At 40.8% G+C, this 16,426-nt stretch overlaps 1 protein-coding gene across 10 annotated transcripts in view; it reads left to right on the top strand.

The window, feature by feature from the left end:
• The window catches only part of ARHGEF3 (Rho guanine nucleotide exchange factor 3), a 304,554-nt gene that overhangs the window by 268,205 nt on the left and 19,923 nt on the right, over window positions 1-16,426 (top strand). For 6 of the 10 annotated variants that reach the window (XR_006214854.1, XM_042979195.1, XM_042979193.1 and 3 more), the window contains 5 exons: window positions 4,497-4,595; window positions 8,232-8,402; window positions 11,624-11,686; window positions 13,765-13,861; window positions 14,034-14,110. Coding sequence is in view for 9 of the 10 variants with exons in the window: in XM_042979195.1 (XP_042835129.1) it covers window positions 4,497-4,595; window positions 8,232-8,402; window positions 11,624-11,686; window positions 13,765-13,861; window positions 14,034-14,110 (507 nt within the window). In the remaining variant the exon portion in view is untranslated. Of the gene's footprint in view, window positions 1-1,670; window positions 1,745-4,496; window positions 4,596-8,231; window positions 8,403-11,623; window positions 11,687-13,764; window positions 13,862-14,033; window positions 14,111-16,426 lie in introns of those variants that run through there. The other 4 variants (XM_042979196.1, XM_007084429.3, XM_015538553.2 and 1 more) reach the window with 2 other exon arrangements.

Here is a 16,426-nt window from a genome sequence, read left to right as displayed (position 1 = left end):
TTGTGTGATAAAATATACTAGAGAGAGAACTAGTAATGGACAGGTTGGGAAGAGAGGGGGGCAGGTAAAGGAAGTCTTCCTGGAAAGGGTGCAAGAATTTGTGTTGGGCCTGGAATGACTCAGAGCTGAGAGGGAGAAAGGAAGGAGGGCATTTCAGGTTTGAGGAAGGAGTGGGAGAAGAGTGGTGCCATCTAGCTATGAGAAAGAAGTAGAGTACCCCAATACATGTGCTTAATTCCATGTATTCAAAACCATGATTTTCCTCTCCAAAGACCTCAAACTTAGTCTCTTGGTCCGAGGTCATACACTTTCTTTAACTGACAAAAAGTCTTTGGTCCTAAGTTATTTAGCAGATATGGAAACAAGCTTGGTGTGTGTGTGTGTGTGTGTGTGTGTGTGTGTGTGTGTGTGTGTGTGTGTTGGAGGAAGCAACCAGAAATCACACTGCCTTGCAGTCTGGATGCTAAGAAATAACCGTATTCCACATCAACAGGAGCTCCTTACTTCCTGTTGGTCTTTACTATTCCTGGAGTGATAGTTAGACCACTATCCTAGTTGACTATTGTAATCTAAAGCTTGTCATTTTTTATTTAGCAATAACAACTTCCAGTAGTTGAGTATTTACAATGAGACAGGTTCTGTGCAAAGTACTTTAAATTCGTGGCTTCATTTCACCTTTTCCATAATGATGCAAGGTGGGATTTACCACCACTCATAGGGGAGGAACCTGAAGGTTGAGAAATGTGTTCTAAGTAACATGGCGTGTAAGTGCTGTCTCCGGGATCCTGTACGGTTTTCCCAGTGGCTCTCATGTAGTCAGCTTCGGCAAAAAGTCAGCTTGGTCATAATAAAGCCTGTAGTTTGCCAGAATCTAAAAATAATGGCCAGACTTTTGGTCTGGAGCATCACACCTCAGTGTTGCTACTTACTGTTTGTTTGTCTATGTGGCAGGGAGAGTCATCATTTCCATGTCAGCTTGTGGAATATTGTATCATTAACATTATTGTGCAAAAGCTGTTTTATGGTGTCTAATGAAGAGGTTGAGCTGCTGCCCCAAGTCTCTGGAAGGCTTCCTAATTTTTAGTTTGCACTGAGAAAATTGTACAATATTTTCCCCACACCTGAACCGAATATTTTCTCCAGCTTTTCATTAATTCTACTTAGAATCTCTCTTAGCTACAGAGTGACTTCTTGCACTGAGTCTATGGGGTTCAATATATTTTTTTTATTGTGAGTTGATTGGGTGCCTTCTTATCATGTTTTTAACGTGCATTAATCTGAACCAAATCCAAATATGATTTTATGTTTATAGCACCACTTCAAACTCCCTGTTCATGGTCTTGCACATTTGTTTACTGATTTTGTTTTTTCTTAGTTCATATCTCTTATTGAAAACCTCAAAAATAAATGTAGAGAAGTATGGAGATGAAAATGGAAACGATCCATAGCCCACCATTTAGGGGCAACATCTATTAACATGTTGTTTTTTTAAATAGAGATCTTCCTTTTCTTACTTAACTCTACAAGTGAGACTTTCCCATTATCACTAAGCTTTTCTTAAAAGAATGTTTTTAACAAATATGTAATATTCCATTTTGTGGTTGCATTGTAATTTATTTAATTATTCCCCATTGATCACTTTAGGCTGATTCCATATCTTTTGCTTTTATAGGCAACACTGTGCTGCTTTTCTCCTCCTATCAGTCATCCTAATGGAGGTCCCCCAAGGAGCCATTTGGTCCAAGTAATTCAAAGATGTGTCTGATGTTTGCTAATGAGTGAAAACACAAAAACCAGTACTAATGGTGGCAGTGCAGCCAATGGTATAATAACAGTGATAGATAACATCCATTGCCTACTGCCCACCTACCAGGTGCTTGGCTAAGCCCTTGACATATTTCATCTTACCTAATCCTCACTGCAACTTTGTGAGGTACTCATTACTATGCCCTTTTACAGATAAGGAAACTGTGATCCAGAGAGATTAACTTTCTCAAGGTCCCTCAGCTCTTAAGTTGACTTGAAGCCATGTCTCTTTTACTCCAAAGCCTGTGTTCTTAACATAAAGCCATGTTTTATAGTCAAAAGACTAGACTCTGTTCCTATTCCAACACTTACCTTGGGCCCAGTCACTAAATCCCCTGGTACTCAGATTTCTCATCTATTAAAAAGGGCAAAAATGCAAGAATCTGTCCAGTTGCCTCTCCCAAGACTAGCGTGAGGCTCAAAAGTAATGGAAGCCCCAGAACTCAGAAGTTTTATTTCTCAATTTAAGTTAATTGTTCTAATAAAGCCTTAAATGAGAGACTCCTTCAGGATGCTCTTCAAGAACATTTTCAGATCCCATCCATAACTACTGTACATTGTAGTAGCAACATACAAACCTGTTTTCCTCTGACAGTCCCACCCTAACCTCCAATGTTTAGTAATAAAAACCATCTGCTATAAAATATCAATGCTAAGTACAGAGAATTTCCCTAGCTTGAACTCTCTTTATTGGAGCATGTTATCTTTAGCTATAGAGACCTTCTGTTTTTGGAAAAGGGCGAGGGAGCACCCTGCTGAACAGGCGACAGTAACAAATCAAATCTGTTCCATCATGCCTCACCTGCTGAGTTTACATTTCCTCTGACACATGTAAAGGGTCCCTCTTTTCCCACCTGACAGACAGTCCCCATTGCACCCGTAGCATCTTTTCCACATACCCAGCTCAGGCATAAACATAAGCACCCATTTCCTAAATCTGCATTATCTGTGCTTCTAATAGCTATTGTTATTTTAGCTGCCAGTAATTATGAGCTTTAGGTTTTTGACTGGTTTGCTAAGCTGGATTCCCTCGTGGAAATTGTTACTTGTCCTGGAACATTTTTTTTCATTCCCCACTCCCAGAGGGATCTATGTATATGTTTCTGTTTTTATGCTATCCATCCCAATGCTGGGTCTCTCCTAGTCACCATGGACTGGTGTTTTTCACTCCCAGGGACATTCAGCAGTGAAGGTGTTTTGATTGTCACAATTGGGATGAGTGCACTTCTGGCATCTAAGGGTTACAGATAGGATATTGCTAAACATCCTGCAAGATACAGGACAACCCCTCACAACAAAGAATTTTCTGGTCCAAAATTTAACTGGTGGTGAGGTTTACAATCCCTGTCAGAAGCCTGAAAATCATTTATTTGGGCACATGCACCCCACCACACTCTGAAACTTACCTTAGGGGAAGAGGATAGGATATTGGTTAAAACTGGTGGCAGGGGCATGGGCGGGGACAAGGGGACTCAAATAGACCAGACCTGTATAGTCATTCTGAGTTCACCACTGACCTGAGTATAAATTCTAGAGCATCATTCATTAGCTGCATGACCTTCAGAGAAGTGTTACCCTTTCTGAGCCTCTGGTTTCTTCATCTGTAAAACAGGAGTAGCAATCCTTACTTGTTGGCTATACAAGGCTCTTAAAGCTGCCCTCACTGTGCCCAGCACATACAAACATGCCATTTGTTCAGTAAGCAAAATTGTTGAGATCCTACCATGTATGTGCCAGTTGCTGAAAAGTCCATCAATGAACAGAATAGATAGATATCCTTGCCTTCAAGGAGATTACCTAAAATGGGAGGAAACAGCACATGGTGAAAATAGAGAAAAGTAAAGCAGGAGGAGGGGGAAAGGCACTGGAAGGGATATGGCTGTTTTCCTCTTTCAAGAGGCATCCTCTTCTTTGGGACTTTTCTCCTGTGTAGTCACGTGTTCCTCCCCCAGCTCCAATCCTCTCCTCTAATTGTGCCCAGTTATACTGAGGACTCATAGAGGTGTAGGTCATGGTGCGTGGTCTTGACCACCCACCCATGGCTTGGGCCTAGTTGGCTGTGGGCTGGCCAGCTGCTGACCACACGCCTGACCAGCACTCTTTATTGCTTCTTTGGGATTCTTCTTTTCAACATCCTCCCCCTAAATGGAGTTAAAAATATCAAAATGTTTCTTTTAATCCAGCCTGACTAAAGGTGTGTATCTGAAGTTTGATTGGTCAAAGAGTCACTCAGTAATTATTCCTAAAAGTGAGTAAATGCATTCCCTCTCCTTAACTAGATTTAAAATCTTAGAAGGCCAGGGCCCATATCATTGAAACCTCCCCACAATGCATGATTTGCATGTAAGTAGCAGGTACACAGCCCTCAAGGTAGAAAGAGCTCAGGTTGTAGACTGAGGTAGATCTGGTTTTGAATCCTGCCTGAACAAGTACCTTAGCCCCTTTGAGCCTCAGTTTCCTCATCAGTAAAATGGGAATAAACCTCCACCTTGTGGGTGGTTGTGAGGATGGGAGATAATTCATCAGAATTGTTAAACATGGGCAGGCACAGAAAGAGTGATATATGTGAATTTTGCCCAGTCTCTTCCCACTTTGTTCCTAAGCCCAGCAATCACTGAGGAAACACAAAACAAAGAATTCTTAACAATAGAGCTCAAGTAATACAGCTCACCTCTCTCTTTTCCCCCCAGACTGCAAAGGAAGAAAATCTCCAACTCTCTGGGAAATTTTTCAAGAAATACGTGAAAATGTGCTCAGTCTTACATTCAAAACATGAAACTGAAGTTAAGGTATACAGTTGACCCTTGAACAATGCAGGGGTTAGGGACACCAATATCTCCCACATTCCACAGAGAGTTGAAAATCCATATATAACTTTTGATCCCCTAAAACTTAACTACTTTATAGCCCGCTGTTGACTGGAAGCCTTACCAATGACCTAAAAGCCAATTAGCACATATTTTGTATGTTATATGTATTCTATACTGTATTATTACAATAAAGTAAGCTAGGAAAGAAAATGTTATTAAAATAATAAGAGAGAAAAAAATACATTTACAGTACTGGACTGTATTTATCAAAAAAAAATCGTGTAAGTGTACCCTCAAAGTTCAAACCCATGTTGTGTAAGCATCAACTGTGGTTGTTTTCTCTATTAGATTGATAATAATATCCTGTCGATAAGAGTATGGAAAAAGGTAATTCATATACCTTTCTGGGGACAATAAAATTGAAACAGCCTGTTTAGAGGTCAATTTGACAGTGCATATCAAATGTTAAAATGTTGATATTTCTTAAACCAAGGAATTCTACTTCAGGAATTTGCTTTACAAAAATAGCAGCACTGATGTTCACTGAAGCACTTTTTGTAATAGTGCTTTTGTAACACTGGAAATGATTTTAATGTCCATCAGTTGGCAGTTGATTAAATCCATGTGGTCCATCTGGACCATGGGATACTAACTCTGCACCCATTAAAAAGAGTGATTTTGGAATGATGGAAATGTTTTGGAACTACATGGAGGTGGTGTTTGTACAGCATTGTGAATGTACTAAAGACTGCTGAATTGTTCACAAAAATGGCTAATTTGTGTTATGTGATTTTCACCCCCCTAAATTATTTTTTTTTTAGAATAATGAGTCTTATATACTAACATTGAGAGACATATTGTTGAGTAAAAAGAGAAAACATTCTGGTTTTTTGTGATTGTTGGCAAATACATTTAAGAGGTTTGGAAAGATCTAGAACAAACTTAGTAGCAGTTACTTCCGGAAAGTAGACTTGGGAAAATGAGGGGATTTGTACTTAATTTATATACTTCTGTAATGTATGAAAATTTAAAGTTAGTGTAAGTTCCTTGCAAACTGGCAGTGGGGAGGGGGAATTTGAAGTTGGGTCAGGGGTTGAAACTGTTACAAGGTGGGCGGTTGATTCAAGTGAAAGTGGAAAATGTCTTTCATTTTGAATCTTATTTTTGTGTTTTCCTCTCTTTCTGCTCTTTAATTCCTACCCCAGCTATAATCAGAAGTGAAAACTGAGATCAGTGAGTAACCTGATGACTCACTTTGCTTGTTTTGACCTTTCCCTGCCTGTGGCTAATTGATTCTGAGTAGTGAGGATCTGCAAGCATTAGTCTGGTCACTGTTTATAAGGGCCTGTTTTCAAGAGATCACAAGGATTTGCAAGATGCCTTTAGTGAACTGCGTATTTGGTGCAAGTCCTTTCTTGACCAGCATAGGGCTGGTCCAGTGATCACGAGCTCACTAATGAGCCCAGGGGCTGATGGATGCCTGTGCCAGCCTGAGGAACTCATGTTGCTACTTGCAAACAGCTAGCTTCCTGCTTCTAAAAGGTTGTGGTAATACCTTGAAGCCCCTTAGAAGTTTCTTTTTACATTTTTCATTTATTCATTTTTTTCTTGAATTACAAAAAAAAATTATAAACTAGAATAAAAATCACCTATAATGTCATCAGGCAAAAAAAAAAAGAATTTTGTGGTGTTCCTTTTATATCTTAGCTCTTGTGCTTTTTTTCATAATTACAAACAGTATTCATGTACAGGTTTTAGTTCTGATTTTAACTTACACAGAAGGAATTTTTAGCTGTTAAAATTATCTCAGAACTGTCTAATTGGCTAGATAAAATACTGTCAAGCAGATGAATTATAACTTATTTAACAATACCCTTATGTTGAATAGCTCTCATAAAATTTACTTTCTTAAAGTTTATTGTTGAATCTCAAAATATTTGGAAGCTAGAATATCTTAGTGATGACAGCATATATGCCACAATCAAAATCAGTTCTTGCCCTCAGGAAGTTTTTAGGTCAGAGCAGGTGACCGGGAAGTATAACAAAATGTGATCATTGCTGTGTCAGAGATATGCCCAGATTGCCCTGGGAAAGAGTGGGACAACATTGGTAAAGGCTTTCTTAAGGGAAGAGTTTGAGTTATATCCTGAGGACACTTAGGAGTTAGCCAGCTAGTAAATGGAAGAAAAACATTCTCAGAAAAGAAGACTGTTTGAAGGATGCACAGAGGGATGGCAAAACATGATTCATTTAGGAAATGGCAGATTGCCCAGTAGGGCTGGAGAATAGAGGACTCACGGGTGAGTGGCAGGAGGTGAATCTAGATATATAGAATGTGGTTAGATTACAAGAGGCTTTCTATGCCAAACTGAGGAACTTCTCACTGAAGGCCATAGACATGTGGCCACAGCCTTGTCTTGCTAATTGAGGACGTGGTTTTGAGTGCAGAAACACCTCATTGCTTTGGCAACGTTTAAGTGTGTTGAAATCTTCTAGGATGAAGGCTGAAGATGGTGCACTTAGCTTTCTTCTTAATCATTTGTATTTGTCATGAGAAGGCACTCTGACAGCATGTTTCAGCCACAAGGGTGAACTTTGGGTAGTTAGAACACCCTGAAGTCTACTAGAACCTCTTTGGAAAATAAAGTATGTCAGGGCAGGCATCATTTGCTGCCAAGATAGTATTTAGTATGTATATTTGTTGGTACTTTTCAAGTTGACAGAATCCCAACTGAGATTAATGTAAACAGAAGGGGGAATGTATTAGCCCCTTAATCTAAAAGTGACCCTTAAAAAAAATAATAATAAAATAAATAAATAAAAAGTGACCCTTAATGGCTTCATGCACAGTGGGATCCAGAGGTTTAAACAGTGTGGGTAAAGCTTGTGCCCTCCCTCCATCAGTCTGTCTCTCTCTCTCATTCTCTCTCTCTCTCTTTCCTTCATTCTGTGTGTCCCTTTATTCTCCACAACAGCAAACAGACTTAACCACGTGAATAGAGAGAGTTGTGGCAAGAAATTCCTGCTTATGTTATCTCTTAAGTTCACAATACCAAAGGAATAAAGGCCTTTCCACTCTTTCTCCCATGTACCACTTAGCAGATTTCAGGGAATCAGGTGCTGCTCCCTGAACCGGGGTGGAGGAGTACTCTGACTGGTCAGGTCTGGGGGATCCCACCCTAACTGTGCACCAGACCCAATACCCAAGGATAGCAGGCTTCCGTTCCTAAATGGAAGAGAAGAATAGGAATAACGGCCAGATGTAAAGGACATCCACTACTGTTAACCCTTGTTCTTCTGAAGAGGGGGCTGTCTCCTGGAAAAAAAGAGGAGCCCGTGGCTCCCCTGAGAGCTGCCTCCGTGCATGTCTCTTTGCTGTGTCCAGGTCTCACAGAACGGATACTCCCAGCACATGTGTGAAGGCAGCCCCTTTGCCCAATTTCCCTTAGCACGTAGGCTCAAGAAAATGCCCCACTTCCCAAAAGGCCTTGTGGCATTGTCCTTTCTTTCTTGCAAACATCTGATTTATGTTCTGTCAGTGACAGGAAGCTGCTCAAACGATCCACCCTAGTCCTGCCACTGCCCCCATGACAGTTTGTTTTTCTCATTGTTTAGCGTTCCATTAGCTTCCGCAGTGAGAGCCGTCCTGACATCCTCACCCCCCGACCCTGGTCCAGAAATGCCGCCCCCTCAAGCACGAAGCGGAGAGATAGCAAGCTGTGGAGTGAGACCTTCGATGTGTGCGTCAATCAGATGCTTCCGTCCAAGGAAATCAAACGTCAGGAGGTAGGCTTGGGACCCAGGAGCTGGCCCTGTGTCTGGAACAAAATGCACTATAGGCGAGAGCCAAACTGGGTCTATCTACACCACAGGCTCCAAATCAATTCTTCCTTGCGTTTGTAGGAGGACAAATGGGGGTGTCAAACCTTGTAAGGAACTAAGAAACCAGCACCCAGCTGGGTGGGTGGTTCCTGCTTTAAAAAGAAACTGATGTGAAAACCTGAATTTACAAAGAAAATGAATTAGGAAGTGTCTATTTAGGATCCTGGAGCTCACAAAGTTAATCACTTTAGGTATATTTTGATAGCAACTTCTAGAATATTTTAAGATATTTGATTGATAAAACTTTGATTCTGTTTTGTGGAAAACTTTTCTATGGAAGGCAGTTAATTTCATTACATGTGAATATTTGGTACCAATGGCCCTAAATGACTGTGGTAATATTGCCCTTTATAGAAAGCTTGTCAGGTGCCAGGCTGTGCCAAAACACTTTAAATGTGCATCATCTAGTGAAACCCTTGGAACATCTATTTCTGTGGAAAACCTGACATTGACAAAAGGAATACTTGAAAACTTTCTAGGTTTTGGACTCAGCCATTCTTTTCTAGGAATCTATCTGCCAGACACACTCATACACAGATGAAAAGATATAGATGTAAGCATATTCATCACAGTAATGTTTATAATAGTGCTAGAAGGAGCCTGAACATCTATTGCCAGGGACAAACTAAATAATATGTCTCTGCACATGGAAGACTACGTAGCTGCAGAAACACAAGAAGTGCTGATGCGCATGTACGGATGGCTAAGTGGATAAGGCAAGGCACAAAGTAGGGTGTGTTATGTTCTTTTACCATTTATGTAAAAGAAAGGAAAAATAAATGTATGTGTGTACGTGCATATATTTGCTTGTAGAATCATAAAATATTCCTGGAAGGACACACAAGGAACTAATAACATTGTTGTTTCCTGGGAGGGAGCTGGGTGGCTGGAAGGAGGTTAGAAGGAAAGTTTTTCACCACCTACCCATATGTACACTATAAAATTTGAACTATGTTGTGTTTTTTTTTAATGTTTATTTACTTTTGAGAGAGACAGAGTACAAGCAGGGGAGGGGCAGAGAGAGAGGGAGACAGAATCCGAAGTAGGTTCCAGGCTCCGAGCTGTCAGCACAGAGCCCAACGCGGGGCTCGAACTCACCAACCATGAGATCATGACCTGAGCTGAAGTTGGACACTTAACCGACTGAGCCACCCAGGCGCCCCAAATTTGAATTATGTTAATGTATTATCTAGTCAAAAGAAATAATAAAGCATTTAAGGGGTGCCTGGGTGGCTCAGTCAGTTAAGCATCCGACTTCAGCTCAGGTCATGATCTCGTGGTTTGTGGGTTTGAGCCCCACATCAGGCTCTGTACTGACAGCTCGGAGCCTGGAGCCTGCTTCGGATTCTGTGTCTCCCTCTCTCTCTGCCCTTCCCCTGTTCACGCTTGGTCTCTCTCTCAAAAAACAAATAGACATTAAAATAAATAAAGTGAGATGCTAGGTGAAAGCACACTTAAAAAAAATACATGCACTGAAAAAAACCTGTGAAGAAACATGGCAAAATCTTAATGATGGTTAAAGATGGTATTACAGGTACATTAAAATTTTCTGCTTTTGTGTTTTGTAACACAAAAGTTGCATAACTTTTTTGTGTTTTCCCAAGTGTCAATAGTATAAATATGTAATTTGTACAATCTGATAGAGGGAAGGAAGGAAGGAGGGACTGATTCTGCAGATCAGATTATTAAGGCACAGTGAATATAAATTCACCCATCTGCAGCGTTACAGAGCTGTGATTTGAACCCAGGTCCTGTCCTACTCCAAAGCCCATGGTCTTCCTGGTGACAGTGTGCTGCCCCACAGCAAACATCTGAATGTGGTGTTTCTCAGTATGGGGTTCTGGGGTTTTCCTCTCTTGGAGGCCACATTTGGAAGTCAGACAGTCAGGCCTGTGGAAGTGAGCTCTAGTAAAACAGATGTATAAGGAAATCTGAGGAAGGTCCAGATAAAGTCTAGTTAACTGCATTGTGCCAATCCATTTCCTGGTCTTGGTAATGCTCTGTAATTACGGAAGATGCCACCATTGGGGGAAGCAGAGTAATAAGTGCACAGGACCTCTCTACACTATTTTTACAATTTCTCCTGTGAGTCCATAATTATTTCAAAGTAAAAGGTTAACAAGATAGAGTGCCAGGAGGGCATGACATGGAGGCTTTACTGGGCCTCAGGAGGGGCCACCATGCACTGGCCTCTAGTACAGTATTCTGCCTCCACCTGCTTTACCTGAGAACAAACTCGTTGTCTTATAGTCCACCAGCCCCAGAGATGGAGGGCACTCTCCAAGCCTGCTCACTTCTTCCCTTTAGTCTGAAAGAAATGTAGTAGTCCCCAAACCGTCACTCCTATTAAACTACTAAACGTATCACCCTTCAACAATTAATGTTTGCCAACAGTTTAGACTCCCAGATGAGTGAAAGAGTATTCTACGCATTATAGTTCTTAAATTATGATGGCTTAGCAGAGCCAAATTAGAAACGGTCCATTTACACACTCTTACACACAACTGGCTCCTAGAATTTTATTTATTGTACTGTGTAGGGCTGAGAAGTAATTTAGAATGAATTAACTCCACCAGACATTTAGAGTGATAAAATATTGGATTCTTCCTACAATTCCAGCCTCAAGACAAGTGGCTGATAAGAATAAAGCTTTCTCCTGAGATTCACCTTCTGTTGAGTAGAGCAAAGACAAATTGTGATGGCCCAGTTCATAATACTTCCATGTCCATCACTGAGAACAGACCCCAAAATCATTTATGATGACTGCTGCGCACACGAGAGATGCAGAACCCAACTGTCATTATTTTACCTAAAAAAATTCCCTCTTGCTCTGCGGCACCCAAGTTCTGTAACATGAAAGATGACTTCCTGGGTTAGAAACATATGTGAAACCTCTTTCTCCCACAAACAGGTAAGCACATTATACAGAAGTATTGCAAAAATTGTCCTTTATAGGTTTTAGCTACTAGATGCATTTGCTACAGGTTAATTTAACTTTTTAAAGAATCCTTTAAAAATACTTAAGAAGTTGGTAGATTTGGGGCTTTGGGCAACAGAACCAGTGCTGTTTGAATTTGGTCTCATAAGTGGAATGTTCAGTGGATGTGTTTTTTCTTTGCTTATAGGCAATCTTTGAGCTTTCCCAAGGAGAAGAAGACTTGATAGAGGACTTGAAATTGGCAAAAAAGGTAAATATGAATCCAGTGGTCATTTGGGCCACCTCCTTTTTTTTCTTCTAGTTAATTTCACATTTCTAAGATTGTGCCGTATGAGAACTCTTTTTTGTGACTAACACAGGCCATCAACAATTGAGAAGAAACTGCACCAACCAAGTAGGGGGGAAATGGCTCAAAACAAGAAGGTTCTCTGGACCTGGTGTCTGTCAGGGTTCTCCTGTGCATGTCTCTAAGGCACCTCAAGTAATACTTGAGTTTAATCAGAAAGTGTTCACAGAGGCCTGGCTCTACATATATTTCGTTGTCTCTCATGTGGGGCCTCCTTACCCATGGAAGAGAGGGTGTGGATGTCTGAAACTGGAACTGTGTCTTAGAAATAAGGTCGTTTGAATCCCTTAAGGAGAGAAAGTGGTAAAGTGAGACAATTGCATGCTATCATATAAGCTAGGGTCTTTTATATAGAAACGTGTGTTTTAATTACATTGTGTGCCAGAGGGGAGAGGAAACCTGTGCCTTGTAACCTGTATAGTCTTGACAACAAAGCTTTCCCAAAACCTTTCCATTCCAGTGACCCCCATGAAGGCTGAAATCCAGATTCCTTCATCTAATATTCCCAGCCTCTTTAAAGAATTAAGGGTTGGAAAGATGCCTCCCTTCTCTTACGTGTCCTTAGTCCAGATTCCTGCTGATATAAAGTGTCCTCTGTAGCATTCCTGGGAGATGGCCATCCACGCTTTGCTTGGACACAGCCAAGAAACTGAGTTTTAGGTGGGGCTGGAGGAGGAGGAAGACAGAGATGACAGAGAAGGCGTTTAACTCTGAGAGACATCTTGCTCCCCCTTCCTGTGTCAAGACCAAGGCTAAGCACCTTAAGGGTGTTTCACTGCCTTCCTTTTGCTTGTGGCGGTTCTACCTTCCTGGAGAGCCTTCCTCTCCTTTCAACCATCCGCATCCAGCCGTCCTCCGGGAACTAGCTCAAATCTCAGTTCATTCTTCACCAGTATTTACTGCCTCCTTCTCCATTCAGACAGCTCATCTTAAATCTGCTCTGAATACTCCAGCTTTAATTCTCTCACCCTCGAGGCAGTTATGATTTGATTGATTTTTGCTACTATGTGATATCTCTTCTGTTTTTAATCTTGAGCTATTTTTTAAACATATATCTAATTATCCATGTGTTTTTCTTATCTCCCAATGAGCTTTATAAATATCCTTGGAGGCAGGGATGGTGCCATCTGAGTCTTTGTGCTCTATTACAGTGGCCTATAACTGTGTGTTCTTGTTTAATTATCATTAATAAGAGGTGATAGGATTAACAGAGATTTTGGTGTCTTGGCTTCAAAGCAATCATAAAGGATGCCACCACTTTTTCTTTCTTCCTTTACTTAGTTTAGATATGGACTAATTGAAAAAGAACCTGCTAGTAACTAATTTTGTATAAACAGATATTTTTAAGCTGCAGGATCTTCAATAAAGTAAATTTTTAAAACATCATATGAATCAAGTCTTCTCTATACTTAGGATTTGTGCCCTTGCCTAGATGTAGGCTATATTAGAATAAAAAAGCTTTTTAAAAATCTGCTTTGGTTTATCAACAACCGCAAAAGGCTCAAGGCAATACTAGATTCTTATCTGTTCTACCTACACCCATCTGCCGCTTCCATAGCATTATGGGAGATGTTGTTTAGGGAGAGCCAGGTATTTTGTTATTTTGTAGGGCCTCACAGACACAGACGCCATTTTACATTAACCACTTGCTTCCTCTGATTAAAAAAAAATGTTTTTAATGTTTATTTTTTTTGGGAGAGAGAGAGAGCGCGTGTGTGCGCGCGCACACACACACACACACACACACACACACACACGTGCGCACAAGTGGGGCAGGGGCAGAGAGAGAGAGAGAGGGAGAGAGATTCCCAAGCAGGCTCTGCACCATCAGCGCAGAGCCTGAGGTGGGTCTCAAACCCACAAATCGTGAGAACATGACTTGAGCCAAAATCAAGAGTTGGATGCTTAATCAACTGAGCCACAGGCGCCCCACTTCCTCTGATTTTAAATGTTTGCTTCCATCTCTTGCCTTTCTTATGTAGGCCTATCACGACCCCATGCTGAAACTCTCCATAATGACAGAGCAAGAGTTGAATCAAATTTTCGGAACACTGGACTCTCTCATTCCTCTACATGAAGGTATAATTTTGTTCACACAATGAGTCATGACTTGTGGCTTTAATTGAGTCATCTTACAAGTCATGATTATGTAATAACTTGATTAACCCAGAATCTACTTCCAGTCCTGTTCATATTTGAATGCCTAACAAAATAAGCATGCTGTTTTTTTGTTTTTTTGTTTCTTGACCAGAGCTCCTTAGTCAGCTTCGAGACGCTCGGAAACCTGATGGCTCCACTGAACATGTTGGTCCCATCCTCGTGGGCTGGGTAAGAAGAATTCTCTGGTCTTGATTAAAAATAAATTTCAATAATGTAGATGGGAGTTTCATTTAACTAGACTTCTTTTGTTTTTAAGTTTATTTTTGAAAGAGAGAGAGAACAAGCAGAGCAGGAGCAGAGGGAGAGAGAGAGAGACAGAGGATCCCAAGCAGACTCCAGACTCTGAGCTGTCAGCACAGAGCCCAACACAGGGCTCAGTCTCAGGAACCGTGAGATCATGACCTTAGCTGAAATCAACAGTTTAGACGCTTAACCGACTGAGCCACCCAGGCGCACCTTAGCTAGACTTTTCTTTGTTGGCAAATGTTGGTTTTACTTCAGAAGAAATTTAAATGGCAAATTCCTAGCAAAAGTTATCATTCTGTTTAGGCTTTATCTCTTTAAAGTATGGAAACAATTTTTTCCTGATTATGAATTCATAGCATTGAAAGATAACTTGGCCTTTGGCAGTAAGTAAAGGCACATATGAAACAGTTACTAGTTTTATATCAAGTAAAGTAAAACTAGTTAACATCCAATTTAGGCCAATTACTAATAATACAATTATTACCCTTTCTACTCCAGTAAATATTCAGAGACATATTCTTATCCACCACCACCAAAAAAAAAAAAAAAAAAGTGCTTTATTTAGGCTACAAAAAAACCCCCCAAAAACTCTCATGGTAAAATGTAATTTCATAAGCAAGTAGTACTAAACATTGTTAATGTTCAGCATATATCTGATTATAAGTAACTTCATAGGAAGGCTTGGGATTATGCTGACCTTCATCCCAAATAACCCATTCTCTTTCCTAATTGAACAAAGAAATCAACTGTGACCTTAGATTAGGGGCTTATGGGTCAATAGATTATGGTCTTGGGTGGAATCTGTGTTTTGTTGGGTGCGTAATGCGGTTGTTCATTTGCCCAGGCATGCACTATTTTCCCAGTCCTCACCATTCCCTGTTACTACATTTCGGTTTCCTTGGAGTCTTGTGTGCACCACCCCAGCTGCAAGTGGTCTTCAGTTGTCATGAAGTGGGTAATAAAAGCAGATCACTTCCATGACTTCTTCCAGGCAGGATTAGATCTCTCATGCCTCTGATCCACACATTGTTCCAGAAAAATAAGCAGGAAGTGCCACAGCAGCAAGCATTAAGTCATTCCACTGTTTGGGGAATGTTTTGTGAAGGTTAAAAATCCTACTATCATGTGAGTTCCCTTTATCCAGTTACATTTGTATTTATATTTTAAACTTCCTGTGTCTTCGAGTTCCTACGTTTTGACGTTGATCTCTTATCCTAACTTCTGCTTCTTTTTTTTTTTTAAGTTTTTTATTTATTTTGAGAGAGTCAGGGGAGGGGCAGAGAGGGAGAGAGAGAATCCCAAGCAGGCTCTGCACTGTCAGCAAGGAGCCCGACACAGGGCTTGAATCCACGAACCGTGAGATCATGACCTGAGCTGAAATCAAGAGTCAGATGCTAAACCTACTGAGCCACCCAGGTTCCCTTAACTTCTGATTCTCAATTACTTCCTTGATCAAGAAATTTTGAGGGTTTCATGACTGAGATAGCTTTAGTTCGCAAGTCAATTTTAGCACTGGGGCCAAAATATCCCAAGGACACCTGAAAGACAAGCAATGTTCTGAGATGAATAATTTAGAAAATGTGCCTTAATATTTCAGGAGAGGCATTCATCTTATATTTTTGACTTTCATTTTATTATGAGCTGTGGTAGATGTTTTAACTTCTTTAGCCTTCAAAGAAATTTCTCTAAAGAAAGCCAGCCAGCTGGAGACAGAGAAGGTGTCATGAGAAGAGAGATTCTGCCTCAGTATTTCTTAAACTTCCTGAGTCTGTGGGCTGCTTTGATGGCCAGGGAGGGGGGGTGGGGGACAATGAGGCTGCACACCAGAATTAGCAGGATGCCTGCTCTGTGTTTGATGAGAAGGCAACATAGGACAACATGGTTTCCTTAGGCATCATGTACAAATTGTCAGTTCATGCCAGAAGCAAAAGTGTTGGTGTTTGCCTCATAATTAACTTTTTCTGAAATAAATGTCTGCCACTTTTATTAGGAAATTGGTTTGATCTGGGGGCAGCTTTTGCAGCTCTTTTCTGTACACACTCAGAGGAAATGTGACTACCCCCATTGCTATCTGAACCCTTCAGACATCACATGAGGACTTGCAGCTTGAAGAGCAGCCCAAGATTAAACAACCAGCCCATTGTGACCAGGCCTCATGAGAATGGCCCTTATTGATCAGGCCCCACGAGCTGTTAAATGTTTTCCCTCTTTAAACTGCAGATGTGTGCATGCGAGTGG

Source organism: Panthera tigris, chromosome A2, assembly GCF_018350195.1.
Source record: "Panthera tigris isolate Pti1 chromosome A2, P.tigris_Pti1_mat1.1, whole genome shotgun sequence".
Taxonomy (NCBI): Eukaryota; Metazoa; Chordata; class Mammalia; order Carnivora; family Felidae; genus Panthera; species Panthera tigris.
Note: the sequence above shows the minus strand (reverse complement) of the source record. Positions and strands in the feature narration are given on the sequence as shown.